General features: G+C 44.2%; 1 protein-coding gene across 1 annotated transcript in view; it reads left to right on the top strand.

Moving 5' to 3' along the window:
• Positions 1 to 12,429: 12,429 nt before the first annotated feature.
• The window catches only part of TTC39C (tetratricopeptide repeat domain 39C), a 107,442-nt gene continuing 101,602 nt past the window's right edge, over positions 12,430 to 18,269 (top strand). Inside the window, exon 1 of the mRNA XM_019465527.2 lies at positions 12,430 to 13,205. Within this exon, the coding sequence (XP_019321072.2) occupies positions 13,045 to 13,205 (161 nt within the window). The 5' untranslated portion in view covers positions 12,430 to 13,044. The remainder of the gene's footprint in view (positions 13,206 to 18,269) is intronic.

Genomic DNA, 18,269 nt, shown 5'->3' on the forward strand with positions numbered 1-18,269 from the left:
AATGCTGGAGAGCCAAGGGAAGACAAAACCCCTCAGGAGTTTGTTGAACTCTTTTTAGATTGCTAAACGCTTTGATGTGCATCATCCTACCTGGCGGGGCTGACTTCATGCCAGGAGACCTGTACAGTCATGCAGCGCTCTGTTCTCAGAAGCACCTGGCACTCAGTTTAATGGCCAGCTGTTGCCATCTTAAAATTCTTAATAGTTTTTTTTTTTTTTAACAAGGAGCCACACGTTTGCATTTTGCACAGGCAAATGAAATGACAATCCTGTCAGGTAAACGGGATTTCTCATTATCCTCATTGAAGAAGACACTGCAGCAGAAAGAGGGTTAGCAGCTTGATCAAGGTCAACAGAATTACTCAGAGTTTGATCAGAAACTGAGGTTTCTAATGCAAAGACCTCTGTGTTCCATCCAATTTTGAGATTCTGCAACTCTAGACCTTATCTAAAAACAGAAAATTTGGAGCTAAAACCTTTACACAATTGCTTTGTCTTCACTCCATTACCTTGAGTAATGTTGAACACGTGAAACCAGGCTCACTATCTTCTCTATGGCCCTTGATGTCCCTGGCCTCCTACTTAAGAAGTGCCTCTACCAGCCTCAACTGATGGTATCATAGTTTCTGCTGGTACTTTCTAGTCTACTTTTACTTATTTGTCTATTAGACACCATATCTCTGAAGAAGCAGAGTTCTTGCTGGCCTCCTGGCTGGGGTTAGACAGAAACTACTGATCTCAGGCCACTGAATCTGTGCCCTTAGTCAAGGACCTAGAGAAAAACCTTCAAGAATCAACTGATGACCATCTTCCGTGGTTCTAGATATCAGCTCTTGGCTTTCCTGAGATAAACCAATCCCTCTAATCTGTGTAGATGGGAGTTTTATCATCTCTCCTGGTCTATCTTCTCTCTGTCCTCTCTCTGTCCTTACTTGACTCGTGGTTTTCCATCAGGCCAATGAACTTTGGCCCTTGATGCTCCTTTGATTTTCCTACCCTTTCTCCCAGCCCTGTTCTACTACAGTTTTCTAATACATACCCTGGAGATTTTCAAGTCAGTTATATAATGAATGTCCTAAAGAAACATTTAATAAAGTTGCACTTCATTTACTCTTAGATTCCATGCAAGTCGATCATTTTCCAAATCCACCAACATTTTTGGAAGAGGTACAAGGAGGTTTGGATTTTTTTTTTAGTTTTCTTTACCACAGAATGAAACATTATTAGGGTGAGGTGCCCTATAATTATATTTCGTTATTGTTTACTAATTCTCTGTGGTAGACATGAGTTTAAAAAAAATTTTTTAATGTGTATTTATTTTTTAGAGAGAGAGACAGAGCAAGCAGGGGAGTGGTAGAGAGAGAGGGAGACACAGAATCTGAAGCAGGCTGCAGGCTCTGAGCTGTCAGCACAGAGCCCGATGCAGGACTCGAACCCAAGAACTGCGAGATCATGACCTGAGCCGAAGTCCGATGCTGACTTCGAAGCCGATGACAGTCAACTGACTGAGACACCCGGGGGCCCCTATGGTAGATGTAAGTTTTGTGCTGACATTCCTTTCTTTGGAAAGAAATTCTCCATTCTGTGTGGGTCCAGTGGGGCTGTTAGCCAGGGTGCTCTACCCTCCTTGCTTTCTCCCCACATGGCCTACACTGGCCAGTCAGAGTATTCTATCTTCTAGTGATTGTGTCAGGAATTGCCATGTGACTCAAGCAGTGCCAGTCAGAATCATCCTTGACAATGGGTATATAGAACGTGAAGAGAGAAGGTCTCTTTTCCTGTAGGAGTGAGCAAGCCTGGAGACCAATGTTCACAGAAAAAAAAATGCAAGTGGGGAGTAGGATCTAGATTCAGAGACTATCACTTGAGAAGATCTTTCATGTTGGTTACTAGCTCATAGAGTCACAGAAATCGAGCTGACCAGCAGTCATTTAGAGTTATAAGGGCTGATAATGTTAGAGAAAATGGAAATCTGGCAGACAAGAGCCTTCATTACTCATACCCTAGAGTGATGGCTCAAGATAAAGAATAGTACCAGTCTCAGGAATTTTTCCTTCCTTCCTTTTTTAATATATGAGGATTTGTGGGTCATTACAATGTCTGGGAAATGCTTCTGGCATTGGGAAGCAGGACTTCTAGACTCTCGCATTGTATAGATGGTCCTGTTACCTGCTCTCTCACTGAAAGTCAGAAAAAGGCCAACCTGTCAAGAGAAGAAGAATCCTGGTGTCAATGAGTGAACGGATCTATCAAGCCCCACAAATGCCAGAGATCCAACTTCAGGCTGCACCTTTTCCATTTAAACCCAATTGATAGAAAGAGAACTTACAATTTCACCCACTAGAGAGTAACACATGATCTGGTTCTCTGCAATTGGCTCTCAGAAGTCTCTAGTCTTCTTCACATTAAATTAGCCCTTCATATAAAATCAGGTGAGCCTTCCATCTACCCACAAATATGACCATGTCATTCCCATGCCTAAATTCCCTACCAGCTCCTCATTGCCTGTGCACTCCCCAGCAAGGCATAGAAAGTCCTTGTGCCCTGACTCTAGCACAACTGTGGTGTTTGCAGATTTCATCTGTTTCGTATGTCCATGCCATTGCTCATGCTGGTCCCTTTACTAGGGATACATTTCCTGCCTCTTTTCCAGACTCAGCTCATTATCGTAATCCTCACAGGAAGCTATCCAGGAATCCCCAGGTGGACCACTTTCCCCCCGCCCCCACCTGCCATGGTCCCATAGCACACAGCATACACCTCTATCTTATGGCCATTTAATATTAGAGTTTCTGTTGGTGTGTCTCTCTTCAGCAATTAGACCAGAAGATTCTCAGATTCGGAGGTTGTACCTTCTACAACTTCATCTTCCATAGCACTCAGCATACAAGGCTGGCACATAGTAGGTCCTTGAAAAACATGCCATTGAACTGAAGTAGACCTTGTTATAAATAAAATATGACAGTCTTTCTGATTAGCCAGTAATTAACTCCTCCTAGATAACTGGGATAACCTGTAATTTGTATGATGTGTCATTCCTGCAGTGAACCACTAGCTATGACTATATGTATTGTTACTGGACCCCAAGACCAGGTTCTTCAGTCTCAGTGTTATAGAAATGAACACTGAACTTGAGATAAAGGAAGCAGGTGGAGTTTATTAGAGATAGCTTGTATACAAAGGAGCCATCAAGAAAAAGGAATGTCGATCTCTGAAGGAGTAGTGTGCGAGGCTTATCAAGGCACTTTTCAAAGCGTTGGGGCTGGGAGTGGGACAGCATCCTTCAGTCCCGTGGTCCTTATCTTGTGGTTCTTACTTTTCAGTGGACACAATACAATCACAGGATGTCTTTCTCCACGGTCGACATACTTTTAAGGCCTCTGGAAAATAAAAACACTGGTGCAAGCCGGCTTTAAATTGTTACTTCTAATTTTGCCCAGACAACCATTACACCCTAACGGCTCTTATCTCTCATTTGATCACTTTCGCAGAAGAAGGGATTTGTCTCTAAGTGTATGGAAACTTTTAACCCCTGCCTCAGACCAGTGGCTTTACAGGAGTTAAGTCTCTCTTGTTTACCCTATATTGTCTCAGTATGACATTGTATGAAAAAGAGTTCTATTCAGGCAAATCGTTCTAAATTTGCTTGCATTACTTAATTGAACAAAGGAAAACAATAGAACCGCTATCTTAAGTCTGGAGGAATGAAAGCATTTTTTTTTTTTTTTTAATTTATACAAGGCAGTTTTAGCTTCCCAGGCAAGTATGGTGGGGTGCAGAGATAGTAACATTGCTTGGAGGCAGAAGTGAGGGGCTGTCTACCAGCGCTGGTTACCTTTTCAGAAAAGTAAGGGAACCAAGGTTGTTCCTGGACCCAGAAAGCTGATGTTCTTTGGTCTGGTTTTGGAAATGAAGGAACCCATCCCTATGGTATCTGGGCATCCAGTTCCCCATCTGCGGATATAGTCTGTGTTCTCCTTTTCCCTTTTCCGTCTCCCAGATCTCCTTGTTTTCTCTGTTTTTGTCTCTGAGAAGATGGCAGGGTGAAGAGGGTGAAGAGAAGTGAAAAAAATGTGTATTTTTAGCCATGACACAGCTGAATGTTCTGAGTCTTCTTTTACAACCACATTTAAAAATAAATGTCAAGAGTTAGGCTTTCAGTGATTTCTCAGTGTCCACATCCTCTTCCCTCCTTAATGGGGGCCTGTCTTCTTCTGACTGGTTACCCTCTGGATAATGTTGCTTTCAACTCCGGATATATAAATCACTAGCTGATGGGATGCATACAGTTTAAGATGTTCTATAAAATGCCTTTCATTGAAAGGTCCAGGCACACACACCCCTATCCTCAGTTTAATAATACAACTGTTCAGGGGTGCCTGGGTGGCTCAGTTGGTGAAGCATCTGACTACGGCTCAGGTCATGATCTCACGGTTCATGAGTTCGAGCCCCGCATCAGGCTCTGTGCTCACAGCTTAGAGCCTGAAGCCTGCTTTGGATTCTGTCTCTCTCTCTCTGCTCCTCCCCTGCTCGCACTCTGTCTCTCTCTCAAAAATAAATAAGCGTTAAAAAAATACTTAAAAAAAATACACTGTTCATATACAACGATATCAAAATGATTTACCATCAAAATCACATGTTAGATTATGCTTTCAACTCATTTACTGATGAAATATTTCTGCAACATACACAGAGAGTAGGAAATCAGGCCCACATACACAAACATGAGCAATGGGAGATATGCTTTCCAGGAATTTCCACCTGGGCAACTCCTCTTCATAGGGGTGTGTGAGGTTTGCTGACATTAGACCTGCCTGAGGTTCCGGTAAAATGCAGATGCCTGGGCCCCACCTGGGGTTTGGGAAATCAGATCATATAGCTGCCTGTCTTCAAAACACCTTTTAAATGTAAGCGATATTCTTTCTTACTTTTGGGAAGAGATGACGATGATCAAAATTTATTAGGGTGTGTGTGCACCCTCTCAGTCAGGCCTCCAGAAAATACTAGGTTTTACTGTAACAACTAGGACTTATCCACTATGTGCAACGAGACATATGGTTAAACCTTACTTCAACCCTCACTGGCTGCATGGCATTGGGAAAATTATCCAACCTCTTCATATTTATTTTCACACCTGTAAACTTGGGATAAAGCTCACCTTACGGGGTTACTTTAAGAATTAAGTAGAACAACGTATGTAAAGTCTTAATGTAGCACCAGACATGTAGTGATGGCAGCCAGCAGCCATTTCTGATTTTTAGGGACGCTTCAAGATGAGGATTTGTGTTTTCATAACAAACTATGTTTTATTCTGCCCCAGATATGCGAAATCAAAGAAGCACACCATGAACTCCCTTTCCCCACTATCTTGAACCCTGCAGTGTAGAATGTCTTTTTAAATTCTTTTTAATGTTGATTTATTTTTGACAGAGGGAGGGGGAGAGAGAGAGAGAGAGAGAGAGAGAGAGAGAGAGAGAGAATGAATGTGTGGGGGAGGGGTAGAGAGAGAGGGAGACACAGAATCCGAAGCAGGCTCCAGGCTCCCAGCTGTCAGCACAGAGCCCAACTTGGGGCTCAAACTCACGGACAACAAGACAATGACCTGAGCCAAAGTCAGACACTCAAACGACTGAGCCACCCAGCTGCCCCTAGAGTGATTTTAAAAATTTTAAACAGCTTTATTATGATTTACATAGTGAAAAATTCACTACTTACAGCATATGATCCAATGGTTTTTACAAAGTTGTGCAATCATCACCACTATATAATTTTAGAACATTTCAAGATGAGTTTTTCGTGTGTGTGTGTGTGTGTGTGTGTGTGTTAGGGAAGCAGCTTGTTTAATAGAATCCTTTAAAAGAAGTATACAGTATTATATACTAGAATAGATATATCTTCCTTTACCTACCTTGGGAGACTACAAAAACTTTTTTTCTTAAGATACTATTTTTTTTTTAATCTTTCAAATTCCTTTCTTTTGGAATTTTCTTCAAATTTTTATTCCCATTGTTTTAACTATCTCCAGTTGTGATGGATCTTCTTTTGAAGATAGATGTGAAAATGATCAACAATAGTGATTGGCTGGGGCACATGCGTGTCTTAGTCAGTTGGGTGACCCACTTTGGTTCATGTCATGATCTCACGGTTCGTGAGTCGAGCCCTGCTCTGTTGGGCTCTGTGCTGACAGCCCGGAGCCTGGAGCTTGCTTCGGGTTCTGTGTCTCCCTTTCTCTCTGTTCCTCCCCTGCTCAGGCTCTGTCTCTGTCTCTGTCTCTCTCTCTCTCTCTCTCTCTCTCTCTCTCTCTGTCTTTCAAAAATAAATAAAGATTAAAAATTTTTTAAATAGTGATTGACTCCCCTTGATGCCTAATGGGGGATTTGAAACTGGTTGATATTATTTGGGATTCAAAAATCAAGAACTGGCTATTAATTAGTGAGACAACTGTTCTGGTGTGGCCTGCAGACTAATTCTAAAGACGTAAAGAATCAACAAATTAGTAGAAAATCAGCATCTATCAGTGTATAAAATATGTTTTTTTGTACTCATTTAAGGAGGAAATCCAGAAATTAAATGGATCCTGACAAACTCTGTACCAAGGTCTACTATGGTACTTAAAATATTATATTATCGATGTGTATCTGGCTACATGTCTCATCTGCAGGGATGAGGGGGCTTGCAATATTTGTCTAAATATTGCTGGCACTTATCCCTCTTCTGACATGGTGGGAATACTCAATAAGTGCCCAATGAAAAAAACAGAGATTCAGGACACTCAGCTCCAGGATGTCCGTACATTTGCACAGGTAATACTTGTGTGGATTACCTGCATTGATAGAAAATTTTTTCTTCAGCTAGTTTCTTAAGTTACTGTGGGGAAGCCAGTAGCATTATGGGTTGGAACACCTGGATTGCTAATTTAGCCCCAGAGCAAAACACAAGTGACTTATAAGTAAGGCATTATTTTATATTAGCGACTCATCTTTCCTTGCAAAGATAAGAGCTGACTGCAAAACGTGTTATACACGTAGGACATAAAAGATGCATTTTTACAATCTTCATGCCAAGTACTTGTTGATTTCCTTGTCTAGCCCTTCAGGTAGTGTCAAAACATACCAATGATAATTAAAGCAGAGATAATTCAGATCCAGACGAAGAACTCTGAAGCCTGGATATTATTCCTTTATGTTTTTTGTACATTCAGAAGAAAATCTGCACTGCTTCCTTGGGCTGCATAAATAATGGCAAAAATATACTGTTTATAGTAGAGATGGTTTAAATTAATCATCTCTATCTGATGCATCTGGTTATTCAACTGTACAGACTTTTTTTGTAGCTGGATGTTTCAAGATTCTACCGTTGACAAGTAAATATATGGACAGAAGGATCAACTGACTCTAATTTATATTAGAAAACTAATTGCATGGATTAGATAATATCTTGCCATTATAGTTTACAAAACACATGCCCACTCTTTCATTTACTTGCCTTGAAGGCACTGATTGTCTTCATGTTATAAATGGGAAAACGAAGGCTAAAAGAGGTGAAGTAAAATTGCCCTCGGTCACAAAGTTAATGCCCTGCAGCACCAGAATCATAATCTATGATTTAGACTCCTGGCACAATCCCCTTTCCCCCGTATTTCCAACTCACCCCCTTGGTAGTTCAACCTTACCATACAACTTACGTACAGGGGTTGAGTGCCTATTACATGCTCTAGACAGTCTAGGGAATCTGACTACACTTTAAGATTTGGAAACAAATCCACTCTGAGAAGCAAATGTCAGTGCTGCTGCTTCCACCCAAAATAGATTCACATATGTGGTTAGGTGAACAGAAAGGTATCTCTTCCTTTCTCCTTCAGTCAGGGAAAACTGGGATATGCTATTTGTTATCAGTTAATGTAGGAAAGGGTTCATAACATCTTAGCATAATAAGGCCAGGATGGTCAGTAAGAAGTAAGGTAAAGTTCCATGGGCAGAAGGAAAATCACTTTCTTTTTGAGACAAAAATGGAAATTCCAGATTGAAATTAATCATAATGGCAAGATAAGTTTGGTTTGAGAAGCTCCAGGAGAAAACCCACCAGTGCACCGAATGGAGCCTCCTGTACCTTTTGACACCTTTCCCTGCCCTCATCAACAGATGCTCATTTGCCTCATATCCCAGGGACTCAGCTGACCCAGACCTTGAAATCAGAGACAGCCTCTTTACAGAGCGACAATTAGTGGACAAAGAAGTCATAGACATTCACCATAGGCTGCAAAATGCACAAATCCTGAGAAGGTACCAAGGGAGAGGGAGGCTTGATTGTTTCTGTAAGGACCAGGGAGGGTGGCAGATCTGGGGAACAGCCAATATCAGCAAAAAGCAAGGAGGCAGGTTAAATGCAAGGGATGCAGAAGGAAATGCAAAGGAATGGGAAGGAAGAAAGAGAGGGAAAGAGAAAACCCCTGTGAGGACCAAGAGAGGAGTGGTACTCCCCACTCAAACACATCCCAATCCAGGACTCGAGTGGGAGGCCTTGCTGCTTGTGCTGCCCAGGGGAGGTAAGCAACTGGAGGAAGGACATGATGCCTCCTTCCCCAGTCGTGTCCCTGAATCTATACAGCAGCAGAGCAATGATCTCACCTCCTGCAAACACCGGCTTAAACCCATAGTATGTCCATCAGGTATATAGTTTGGGGAAAAGCAGATGAAGAGGTGCCCAGTCTGAAGGGGATGGCTTCTTGCTGCGTGGTCACCACTGTGGTCTCCAGGGTGGCCTGAGTATCTTGTCAGAGGCATCCACCCACCCTGCTGGAGAAACAGCCAGGTGGATCCCCTTGGGTCTACCACATGCTCCTCTCCTTAGAAGCCAGCCAGTGACTCCCCCTGTGGACAGAAAAGGAAGGAATCGGCTGTATAGTTTTACATGTCGACCCTTGACCTGGTTTGCTTTCTAATGAAAAGCAGTTAACTAAATCTTGCCCCACCTTCTGTAGAGTAAAAGGGCTGAGTTTGATAGCAAAGCTAGCATAACAAGAAAACGCAGTGACATTAATTTCCCAGCTCTCCTCCATTTTAGAATTCCAGACATTCTGGGAACCTGTATTTATTTCAACTGATAGTGTAGGTTTACAAAAAGATACATTAAGGTATGGTTATTAGCACTACTAAAAAAATGTTAATATAATCGAAGCGCACACAACAAAATTTTCTTAAAATATATAGTCTCTAGATGTATTTAAAATGTAATTCCAAAAACTCAAAACATGTTTAGAAAGACAAGAGTAAGGAATGTTATTAGTTGTCCCTCTGACACCCGTTTCCTACCTTCCTTTTCCTCATAGACCTAGAATTTCCCAACCATGGAGTTTGGGTGGAATGGGTCTACCTCCAAATCCCTGGAGGGGGCTCTCATTGGTTTATGATCTTGTCTTAATGAACCATTTCCTCCTAACTACATTGATTGGTTCAAGAATGAGCATGTGAAAAAGCACCTGGCCAGTGAAATTCAATTAGGGGATTTGGAGTTAAGCATTGAAAAAGGAAGCAGGTAGACCTAGAAAGCTTCCAGCTGTTTGGGGACCAGGAGAGAAGGGCCTAAGTAAGAGTAGGCCCACCAAGTACCAACGTGGCAAAGTGGAGGGGTGGAAAGGTGAAGAAACTGGGTCCAAGTGACAGTTTTGCAGCCCTGGTACAACCTCATTTTGGGGAATCCTTTTCATGAACCAATACATTTACTTTTCTGGGCCATTTGGGTCAGATTTTTCTGTTACTTGCAACCAAGGTAACTTACAAAACATCTACCATGTGAAAAGTAAGACATCTAAAACTGCTCACTAATCCTTTGGGCTTGGGAGTTTCATTTTCCCAATGAAATCTCATGAACCACAAACTCACAGGACAATACCCACAGGAGGTGTGTAGAAAGGAAATCAGCTTTCCGTCCATCTGAGAGCTTTTCATTTCCTCTCCCTTTCCCTTAGTCTCCTTTTCTCCTCTCTCCTTCGAAAAGGACCACTGGGTAAATCCTCTTAGGCTGAAGCCAAATGCACTGCAGACTGCCTTAGTCCTACAAAAGGGTGCAGTGAATCTTACAATTTCAAGTATAGGGTGCCCTAACGTCTTGGTGATCTAGATTTTTCCTTCCTTTTGTAGGTAATACACACCATGACCTCTTAAGTATCCATCATTATCTGCTGTTGCTATATAGTGAAGAAAACACAATCAACCTTAATTCCCTGCCTGCCAGCTAAACCTTGGACAGGTGTCAGTACCAACTACAGCTACCACAGGTATAATTACTGGTTCACGTATTGCCTCTCTTCAGGGTGGTGAGGCCCATTTTGAATCCTCTTTGTATCCCTCATTGTCAAGCAAATATTTGAAAATGTCCGTTTATGATGCAGCTGCTAATCTAATTATGGTATTTGGTTGGGTCCAATTTGGCACACATCTGGTGTATATTACAAGGTACAGTTATCCTCTATCCACATCACCTTTTATGGGGCACGGAGCAGTTGCACTGGATCTTGCCCCAATCATTCAACAGCTAAATTTCGCTAAGTCTGTGTAACCATTGGTGCTAGGTTTCTGAGACAGCTTGCTTTAAATTTGCTCATCCCTTCCCCCACCACATTCTCAGCTGCAGGGCCCCAGATACAACTTGTTAATGCCCACAGGATCATCAATTCCTTGATTTCCCCCTTCAGAAATAGGGACACAGAGAACCTTGCTTGGTTGAACTTGGCTGCCTTTTCCAGTTGGGGGAGGGGAGGTACCGGCTATGTGCTAGGTTTGGTATTGCCCTCTTGGCTGCTCTCCCTTGTTGACTAGATTGTTTCAGGGTTAGAGAGGGTAGATGGTTCCACAGATCCAAAATACAGGAAGCTTATAAGCACTGGGCACGTTGTCAGCTCTGGTTACCACTGGCAATGTGTGACCAGGGAACACTCTCTGGCAAGAGCCCCATGGCCAGTACAGTACCTAGGACATGCGTTAGATGTCCCTGCCCAGTAAAACACACACACACACACACACACACACACACACACACACATTAAAGAACACATGGGCAGCTCTGTCAGGATCTGGCACCCAGTGCTGGTTCCATGGAACATAACTCTTAGCATCCATTCTCATGATTAATATTGTTCAAACCTCAAAGAAATGTTACTTGTCTCTTGCTCAATGTCCTAAAAACAAAGGTTACAGGCTATGAATGCCATGTAGAATTGTGGCACTGCTGATATTTGAGACTAACACTATTTTAAATCCAAGAGTACCTGGATTTTTTTTTTTGGATTAAAAAAACCTGGCAGATTTGTCAAGTCCTTCTCAGATCACATGAATGCAGTGATTCCTGTATTACAAAGTATTGTTCCCCAGAGGTGAGAATCAGCCATTTTCTTCCTTCTTTTGATATTCCAATTTGTGACTCCAGATGTACTCAAGAATTAGCATGGTGTTCTAAGAATTACACATGACAGCCAAGGAATGACAGCAATTCACATTACTCTTAAATGTGTATATATAAATGTGGGAAATACTATATTGGTTTAGATACATACTCTTGTAAGGGATGGCATGCATCACAGAATAAGCGATAGCAACTTGTATGATGAAATAAAATTGTTTTGGTAATATCTTCTGTGGTAATTTATCATATCATGTGACCTCATTATAATGCTGGATGTGATATGTTCCTGAGTTATCTCTAAACCTGAATATCGCTTTACTTTTTAAAAACGATTTCAGTTTTAAATGCTTCAGCAGAGCACTTTCTCCAAATTGAAATTAATAAACCACACTCTAAGAACTACAGTGATTTAAGAAAGGTGGTCTGATTTGACATTAAGAACGTAAATTTGATTGCCATAACACATATAGTGACTTTGCTAAAATAAAAGTGAAGAAGAGAAATCTATGGAAAAACAAAAATTACTTGTGAATTGTTTGTCTTTATAATATTACCCACGCACACATTATTACCAGCCCACCATCAGAACAGTCAGACATATGCCATAATGACTAAGTTCTGTCATCTTTGACATTTTACTGATATTCGGTCATATAATAAACCCTAGCTTTATACTTATTTTTCTGTTTCATTGGTTTGAAAGTATAATTGCCAGGGTTATAATAGAAAACACCTGAAGAGCTTAATTGATAAGCTTTAAATATTTAGGTGTACGCCACATTGGCCTCCATTCGTCCTCTTGCCCCATCTCGCAGATATTGGCGGCGGCCAGAGAAGGTGCGAACCAGGATCCGGGATCCTCTCCGCTCCCGCTCAGCGCTGGGCTCCCGGCTGAAGTCCTGCAGGTGCCCTGGGGCCCCGCCCCCGCCGCCCACCTCCTCGGGGATTGGCTACCTTGGGCTAGAGGGCGGGCCCAAGATCCGTTTAAAGTTGGGGGTCGTGGGCGCCAGCAGCGCTGGGGGTCGGAGGTGTGAGTGCCGCGCGCTCTCGCTGCATCCAAGGCGGAGTTCCCAGTTCCCTTTGCAACCCGCCTGTTTCCGCGCGACCCCCGGCTCGGCTCTTTTGCAAGAAAGAGTCAAAGTCTGGGCCTCGGTGCCTCGCGAGTGTCCGAGCACGCTTGGCGCGCTGGCCCAGGGCGGCGGGGCACGCGTGCGGGCGGGGTGGCGACCCGGGTCGAGAGGGACCCCGGCGGCGTGCGGGGGCTGCAGGAAGCAGGGGCGGCGGCCGCTCGGGGCCCGGCTCGGCGGGGTGAGAGACACCCGGAAACGGATTCCTCTTGGGTGCCCGCGCGAGGCGGGCGTCTCGCAGGGAGCGGGAGGAGCAGGCGGGCGGGCGGCTGCTGAGTAATCCCCGCGGCGGGCGGCGGCGGCGGCGGCGGCGGCCTGGGCGCTCACGTCCCCCGCCGCGCTGCAGCCGGCCCGGCTCCTCCCCCCTCCCCCGGCCCGCCCCGCCCCACGCCGCCCCTCCCCCGCCCCGCTCGGCTGCGCGGCGCTCCGGGCAGGTAGAGCCGGGCTCCGGGCGCGCGGGGGCCGCAGCAGCTGCCGCCCCACCTCTCCTCGGCCCTGCGCACAGCCTCGCGCGCCCATGGCCGGCTCGGAGCAGCAGCGGCCGCGGCGGCAGGACGACAGAGACTCGGCCGCGGCGGCGGCGGCGCCCCTGCAGGACGCGGAGCTGGCCCTGGCCGGCATAAACATGCTGCTCAACAACGGCTTCAGGGAGTCGGACCAGCTTTTCAAACAATACAGGTGACCGACGCGCCCGCCTCCCCCGCCCCGGCCACGCGCCCCTCGGGGCCGGCTCGCGCGCTGCAATCCGCCGCGGGCCCCAGAAGCCTCCTCCCCCTCCCGTCGGTCACTAATCCTCCCCGGCCCCGGTGCCCGGGTCGCCTCCCTCGGTCTGCGCTGCAGCCGGCGCTTCTGCGCCTTTGTCACATCACCCCTTTCCACCCCCGCCCCGTTGTCCTTTCCTTGCGCGGGACCCGCCACCCGTCCCCCCTCGCTCCTGCGGTCTCTCCTCACTTTCTCGCTCCCCGCCCCCCCAGAGGGGCACCCAGTGCTTGTCCGCTTCTCTCTCGCGGGTCGCCTTCCCGCCGCCGGGTCCGGAGCCCGTTGGCTTGGGATCTGGGACCGGATGCGATTGGAGGCAGCTGGGAGCCTCAAACTCGCAGTGTTGTGCCCGAGCAGCCTTTGTGACACGGAGCACACCAGCTGCCTCGTGCCGGGTTCTGGTGCCTCGCGTTACTTCGCATCATCGTGCATCTTAGATGCTTCTCTTGTTTGAAAACAGATAAACGCGTAACTGCCTGGCAGTGCAGGAATTAGAAAACTCGGCCGAACTCGGCTTGCGCCCCTCTCTCTGCCTGTCTTCTAGAACTCATTCCTCAAAATGAGTTGCTAATGCCTTTCAAGCGAGTGTGTTTATGATGGACTTGTCTAACTTTAAGAAAATGGAGGGATTGTAAATATACGTAAGCGTGGAAGGAAGAACACGTGTGCTCAGTTAATTGCTTTCTTAAAATCCGCCTTCTAAAAAATGAAAGAACTGAAACCTGGTTGTCTCCTGCGAGTGGGAGGAGCCTTCAGTTTCATTGGGGACCCAAAGCATCTGCTTTCTGGTTCAGGAAACAAGTTTGTGATTTGCCCAGTCTCAAGGATGTTGATTAGCAGCTTCCCTGTAGGTGTTTAGGAGCCATGTGCTTCACACTTCTTAAGACCTGAGTGGCTTGGTAGGAAAAAGGGACCGATGTGTGTCCGTGGTTAAGAGCCACAGTCTGTGAGAGGAAGGATACAGTCAGGTATCTGACGTCAGGCACCTGATGTTTTCACACTTCACGGACTGGTGGTTCTATGGTTGGGCTTTCACTTCTTAATGGCAAAGCAGATATCTCACAACAATAAACTTTATCCTAAAGATAGTTTACCGTTAGATCACTTTTTTAATAAAAAATCTGAAAGTGGAAACAACTTGGCTTTACTCAGGACCCTTTGTTTTTAAAGCATACCAGTCTGATTTCAGTCTGAGAATGTACATTTTTTTAAAAAATGTATGATTGACATAGTGCTCTGATTTTTTTTTTTTTTTAAAGACTACCAGTTTGTGGTGTAGGAGAGGGCTGGGGAAAGCCTGAGTCAAGTTTACTCCTTAGCTGCTGCTGATCAAGATACAGTGCTTGCATATTTCAATACTTATTGCTTTGAAATGTTCTGTTACTGGTTTTAGTCATCTTTTTTCCCCCCAAACTTCTTTAGTGTACTTAAATAGTACTTGTAGGTTCTGGTATATTGAAAGCATTAAATAAGGCAAAAATACTGTTACCCAGACAATTTTATGTGCTCCTAGCAGAGGGCGGATTCTGAGTGATAGGAAATTTATTTTTTCACAGAAACAGATATGCACCTAGAAAACAGTTCCTCTGTGGGTGAGTGTGTTGGGGGTGGAGGAGGGGGAAGGTGTCCAGGGAAGATTTACAGGAGCTGTCTACTCGGGTTTTGAAATAGGAATTGAAAATGAAAACAAACTATTGTAGTCTCTTTTTTCTTGCCAGGCACGGTGCTGGGCTCATTCCTTTATATTCTTACTATTCTAGGGACAACAAAAAGGTGAGCTGTATTTTCATCATGCTAATTTTATTACGAGGGGCTTGAGTCTCTGTGTTTAGCAAGGACCAGGACACAAGCACAGTGGTTCTAAATCAGGGCTCTTTTCCTTATCTCATTTGGCCTGTCTCACTAAAATTACTATACAGTTGACTGTTGAGTAACAGGGGTTTGAACTGCATGGGTCTACTTCTATGTGGATTTTTTTAATACTGTAAGTATATTTTCACTTGTGATTTTTCTTAACATTTTTTCCCCCTCTAGCTTACTTTGCTACAAGAATACAGTACATAACACATAGAATATGCAAAATATTGGCTATCGGTAAGGCTTCTGGTCAGTGGTCTTGCTACTAGCAGTTAAGCTTTCGGGGAGTCAGAAGTTACATATGGATTTTTGACTGCACAGGGGTTTGATGACCTGACCCCAACATTGTTCGAGGGTCAACTGTATCTTGATTTGCCCTCTGACCTTATTTTCCAGAAATTTAAGCTTTTGAAGGGCTGGACAGTGGTAGCATTATCCCATCAGCTTTCCCTTGAATCATCCATTTTGTGACGTGGGAAAGCCTTGCACTCTTGCCACTTCCCACATGTGCTGCTGATCCAGATTTTAGAGAACACAATTGTGTACAGGTGTGGTTGTGGACCAGCGTCTTGCAACCAAGGTTGTAACTGTAGTTTTGCCACTTTTCTAGGTGCTGACTCAAAATTTGCTTCCTTATAAAATGGGAGTAGCGCACATCATAATGTGGTCGTTAGGATTAAAAATAATCCATGGTAGCTGGCATGGTGTAAGCTCTCAGTAAACACGAGCTAGCTTTATACTTGATGCCTTCTCCACAACTGTGCCTTCTTTTCTTTTTTCTTTTTTCTTTTTTTATGCTTTTTTATTTTTGAGAGAAAGAGACAGAGTGTGAGCAGGAGAGGGGCAGAGACAGAGGGAGACACAGAATCTGAAGCAGGCTCCAGGCTCTGAGCTGTTAGCACAGAGCCTGTCGCGGGGCTCGAACCCATAAACCTTGAGATCGTGACCTGAACCAAAGTATGACGCTTAACCGACCAAGCCACCCAGCCACCCTGTGCTTCCTTCTTGATGACATAGTTTGAGTAGAGGGAAAAATGTCCTGTATGCAGGTAACTTTTATATTTAAGGTTAGCCTCACATAGTGCATATGAGAGATTTAGATCCTACTATGTTAGTGGAAAACTGCTGTTCCAAAGTTGAATGGCCTCCTGGAAAACTTAGCAGTGACTTTATTGTAAGTATTCCAGGAGCACCTCCACCTGCTCTTTCCAGAGCAATTTGGTTTTCTCCTTTGTTAGGATTATGTTGTCACAGAAGACCATCCTTTCCCTACAAGTAAACCTTCCAAAATCCTACTACAGTTTAACAATAAGACTATTTTGTATCTGGTGTAACAATGTTCTTAAGGTCATTTTCTCATGCTACATTACTGGGATGATAAAAGTTTCAGCAACAGCTATGGAATGAGAAATGGTTACTTCATAGAAACCGATTATCATGAAGGCCATTCTGAATTAGTCAAAAGTCTGGATTGTGTCATTTAGATATCACAGATCCAGGAATTAGAAATAAATGCACAGTAGAGCCTTTCTTTTGAGCTGTAAGAGGCTCGGTAGTTGGGATTCAAAGTGTAACTGTTACTTCTATTGTAACGCTAGTAATAATGTAACAAGGTGCCCTATTGGTGCAGAGACCCCATCTGTGCACGTGGGAGATGTGTTCCCAGAGGTGGAGGCAGATGGATGCTGCCTTGGGCCCTTTCTGCTTTGAGCCTGAAGACATAACTTTGTACCTTCGTGATACCACCTGAAATCAAATTCCTGTTGTTCATCTTTGGGCTTGGTGATCTCGTGCAGCAGTGCTCACTAGCCACCCTCCCCACACACCACTCTTAACTGATGTTCACATGTGTGACACACACTGAGACCTGTAGGTATTGAGACACACGATAGGTTAGGTGATGGTTACATGAACAAGAACAGGCACTAGATATCAGGTGTTGCGGGGTAGGTACAATGGTGTGGAGGCGTATCCATGGCCTGCTTCTCTGACCTGTAGGTGTGAAGGACAGCAACTTGTAACCCAGCTGGAAGGACACTTTTGTAGGGGAACTGCTGTCTGAGCATGATGATGGGGGAGGAGAAGTTTGGGGAGGAGGGAAATGTGACAGGAGGTGGGGTGGAAAGGGAAGCCTAGGAAATAGTGAAAAGCCCACATGGGAATGTGAAATGGGTGAGCCCTGTGAGCTAGCTGATCAATATTATTAGGTCATCCTGTTTGATGGCTTATTCTGTATTTGTTATTTTTTCAGATCACTGGTTAGTCCGTGTTTCCTGTGAGTCAGCGCTGCTTTTCAGGGTTACTTTGCTGCTAGTGGTCTGGGCAACTCCCATTTTATAATGACCGCGTTCCTCTTTGCGGCCCTCACGTCCATGATAAACTCTTGACATACCTTTCTGTTTTTGGCTTGCAGTGTTACTTTTTTACTGTCAGGAGAGGTGAAGCATATTGAGATAGGAGGAAGACAGGAGACATTTGGGGCTCCTGGCCAAAATGAAATTTGTAGCTTTCATTTCACAGGTGGGACATTTTCCCCCCTCCTCCCCTTGTTACTATCATCTCCTCCTGCTTTAACTTCTGGTGTTATTTCTGACTTTAAAACACCTGTGTTCTTAGCCTGCCAACACTACCACTAATTCCTGGCTGTAGGTGTTACTAGAAAGTATTATTAAAAAGTCATTGTCCATTAAAACAAGCATATAGTGTTTATAAGGAATGTTCATTGAGTATAAATATGCATACATTTGGATTTGTTATAGAATTTGTAAGTGGTTGTATTACGGAGTACATTTTTGTTTTTTAAATTATAAAAATGGCAAAAATTTACTAAACAAAAGGCAAGAAAAATTCGTGGTAAGGTAATATGTTTACATTTAAAATGAAAGTATGGATCCTAATTGTCTAACATCTTTTACGGCACCCATGACAAAGCCATATGACCTGTGTCTTATTTGTGAGCATGTTGATTAAAGTCGGTCTTGCTGTAGAAATGTATCCATATAATACAGGGGTTGCCAAGTATGGCCCGTGGGCCAGATCTGGCCAGCTGTTTTTGTAAATAAAGTTTGATTGGGACACAACCACTCTCACTTGATTATGTATTTTCTGTGGCCGCTTGTGCAGTAC

The sequence above is a fragment of the Panthera pardus genome, unplaced genomic scaffold (genome assembly GCF_024362965.1).
Source record: "Panthera pardus isolate Hobbes unplaced genomic scaffold, ASM2436296v1 HiC_scaffold_15, whole genome shotgun sequence".
Taxonomy (NCBI): domain Eukaryota; kingdom Metazoa; phylum Chordata; class Mammalia; order Carnivora; family Felidae; genus Panthera; species Panthera pardus.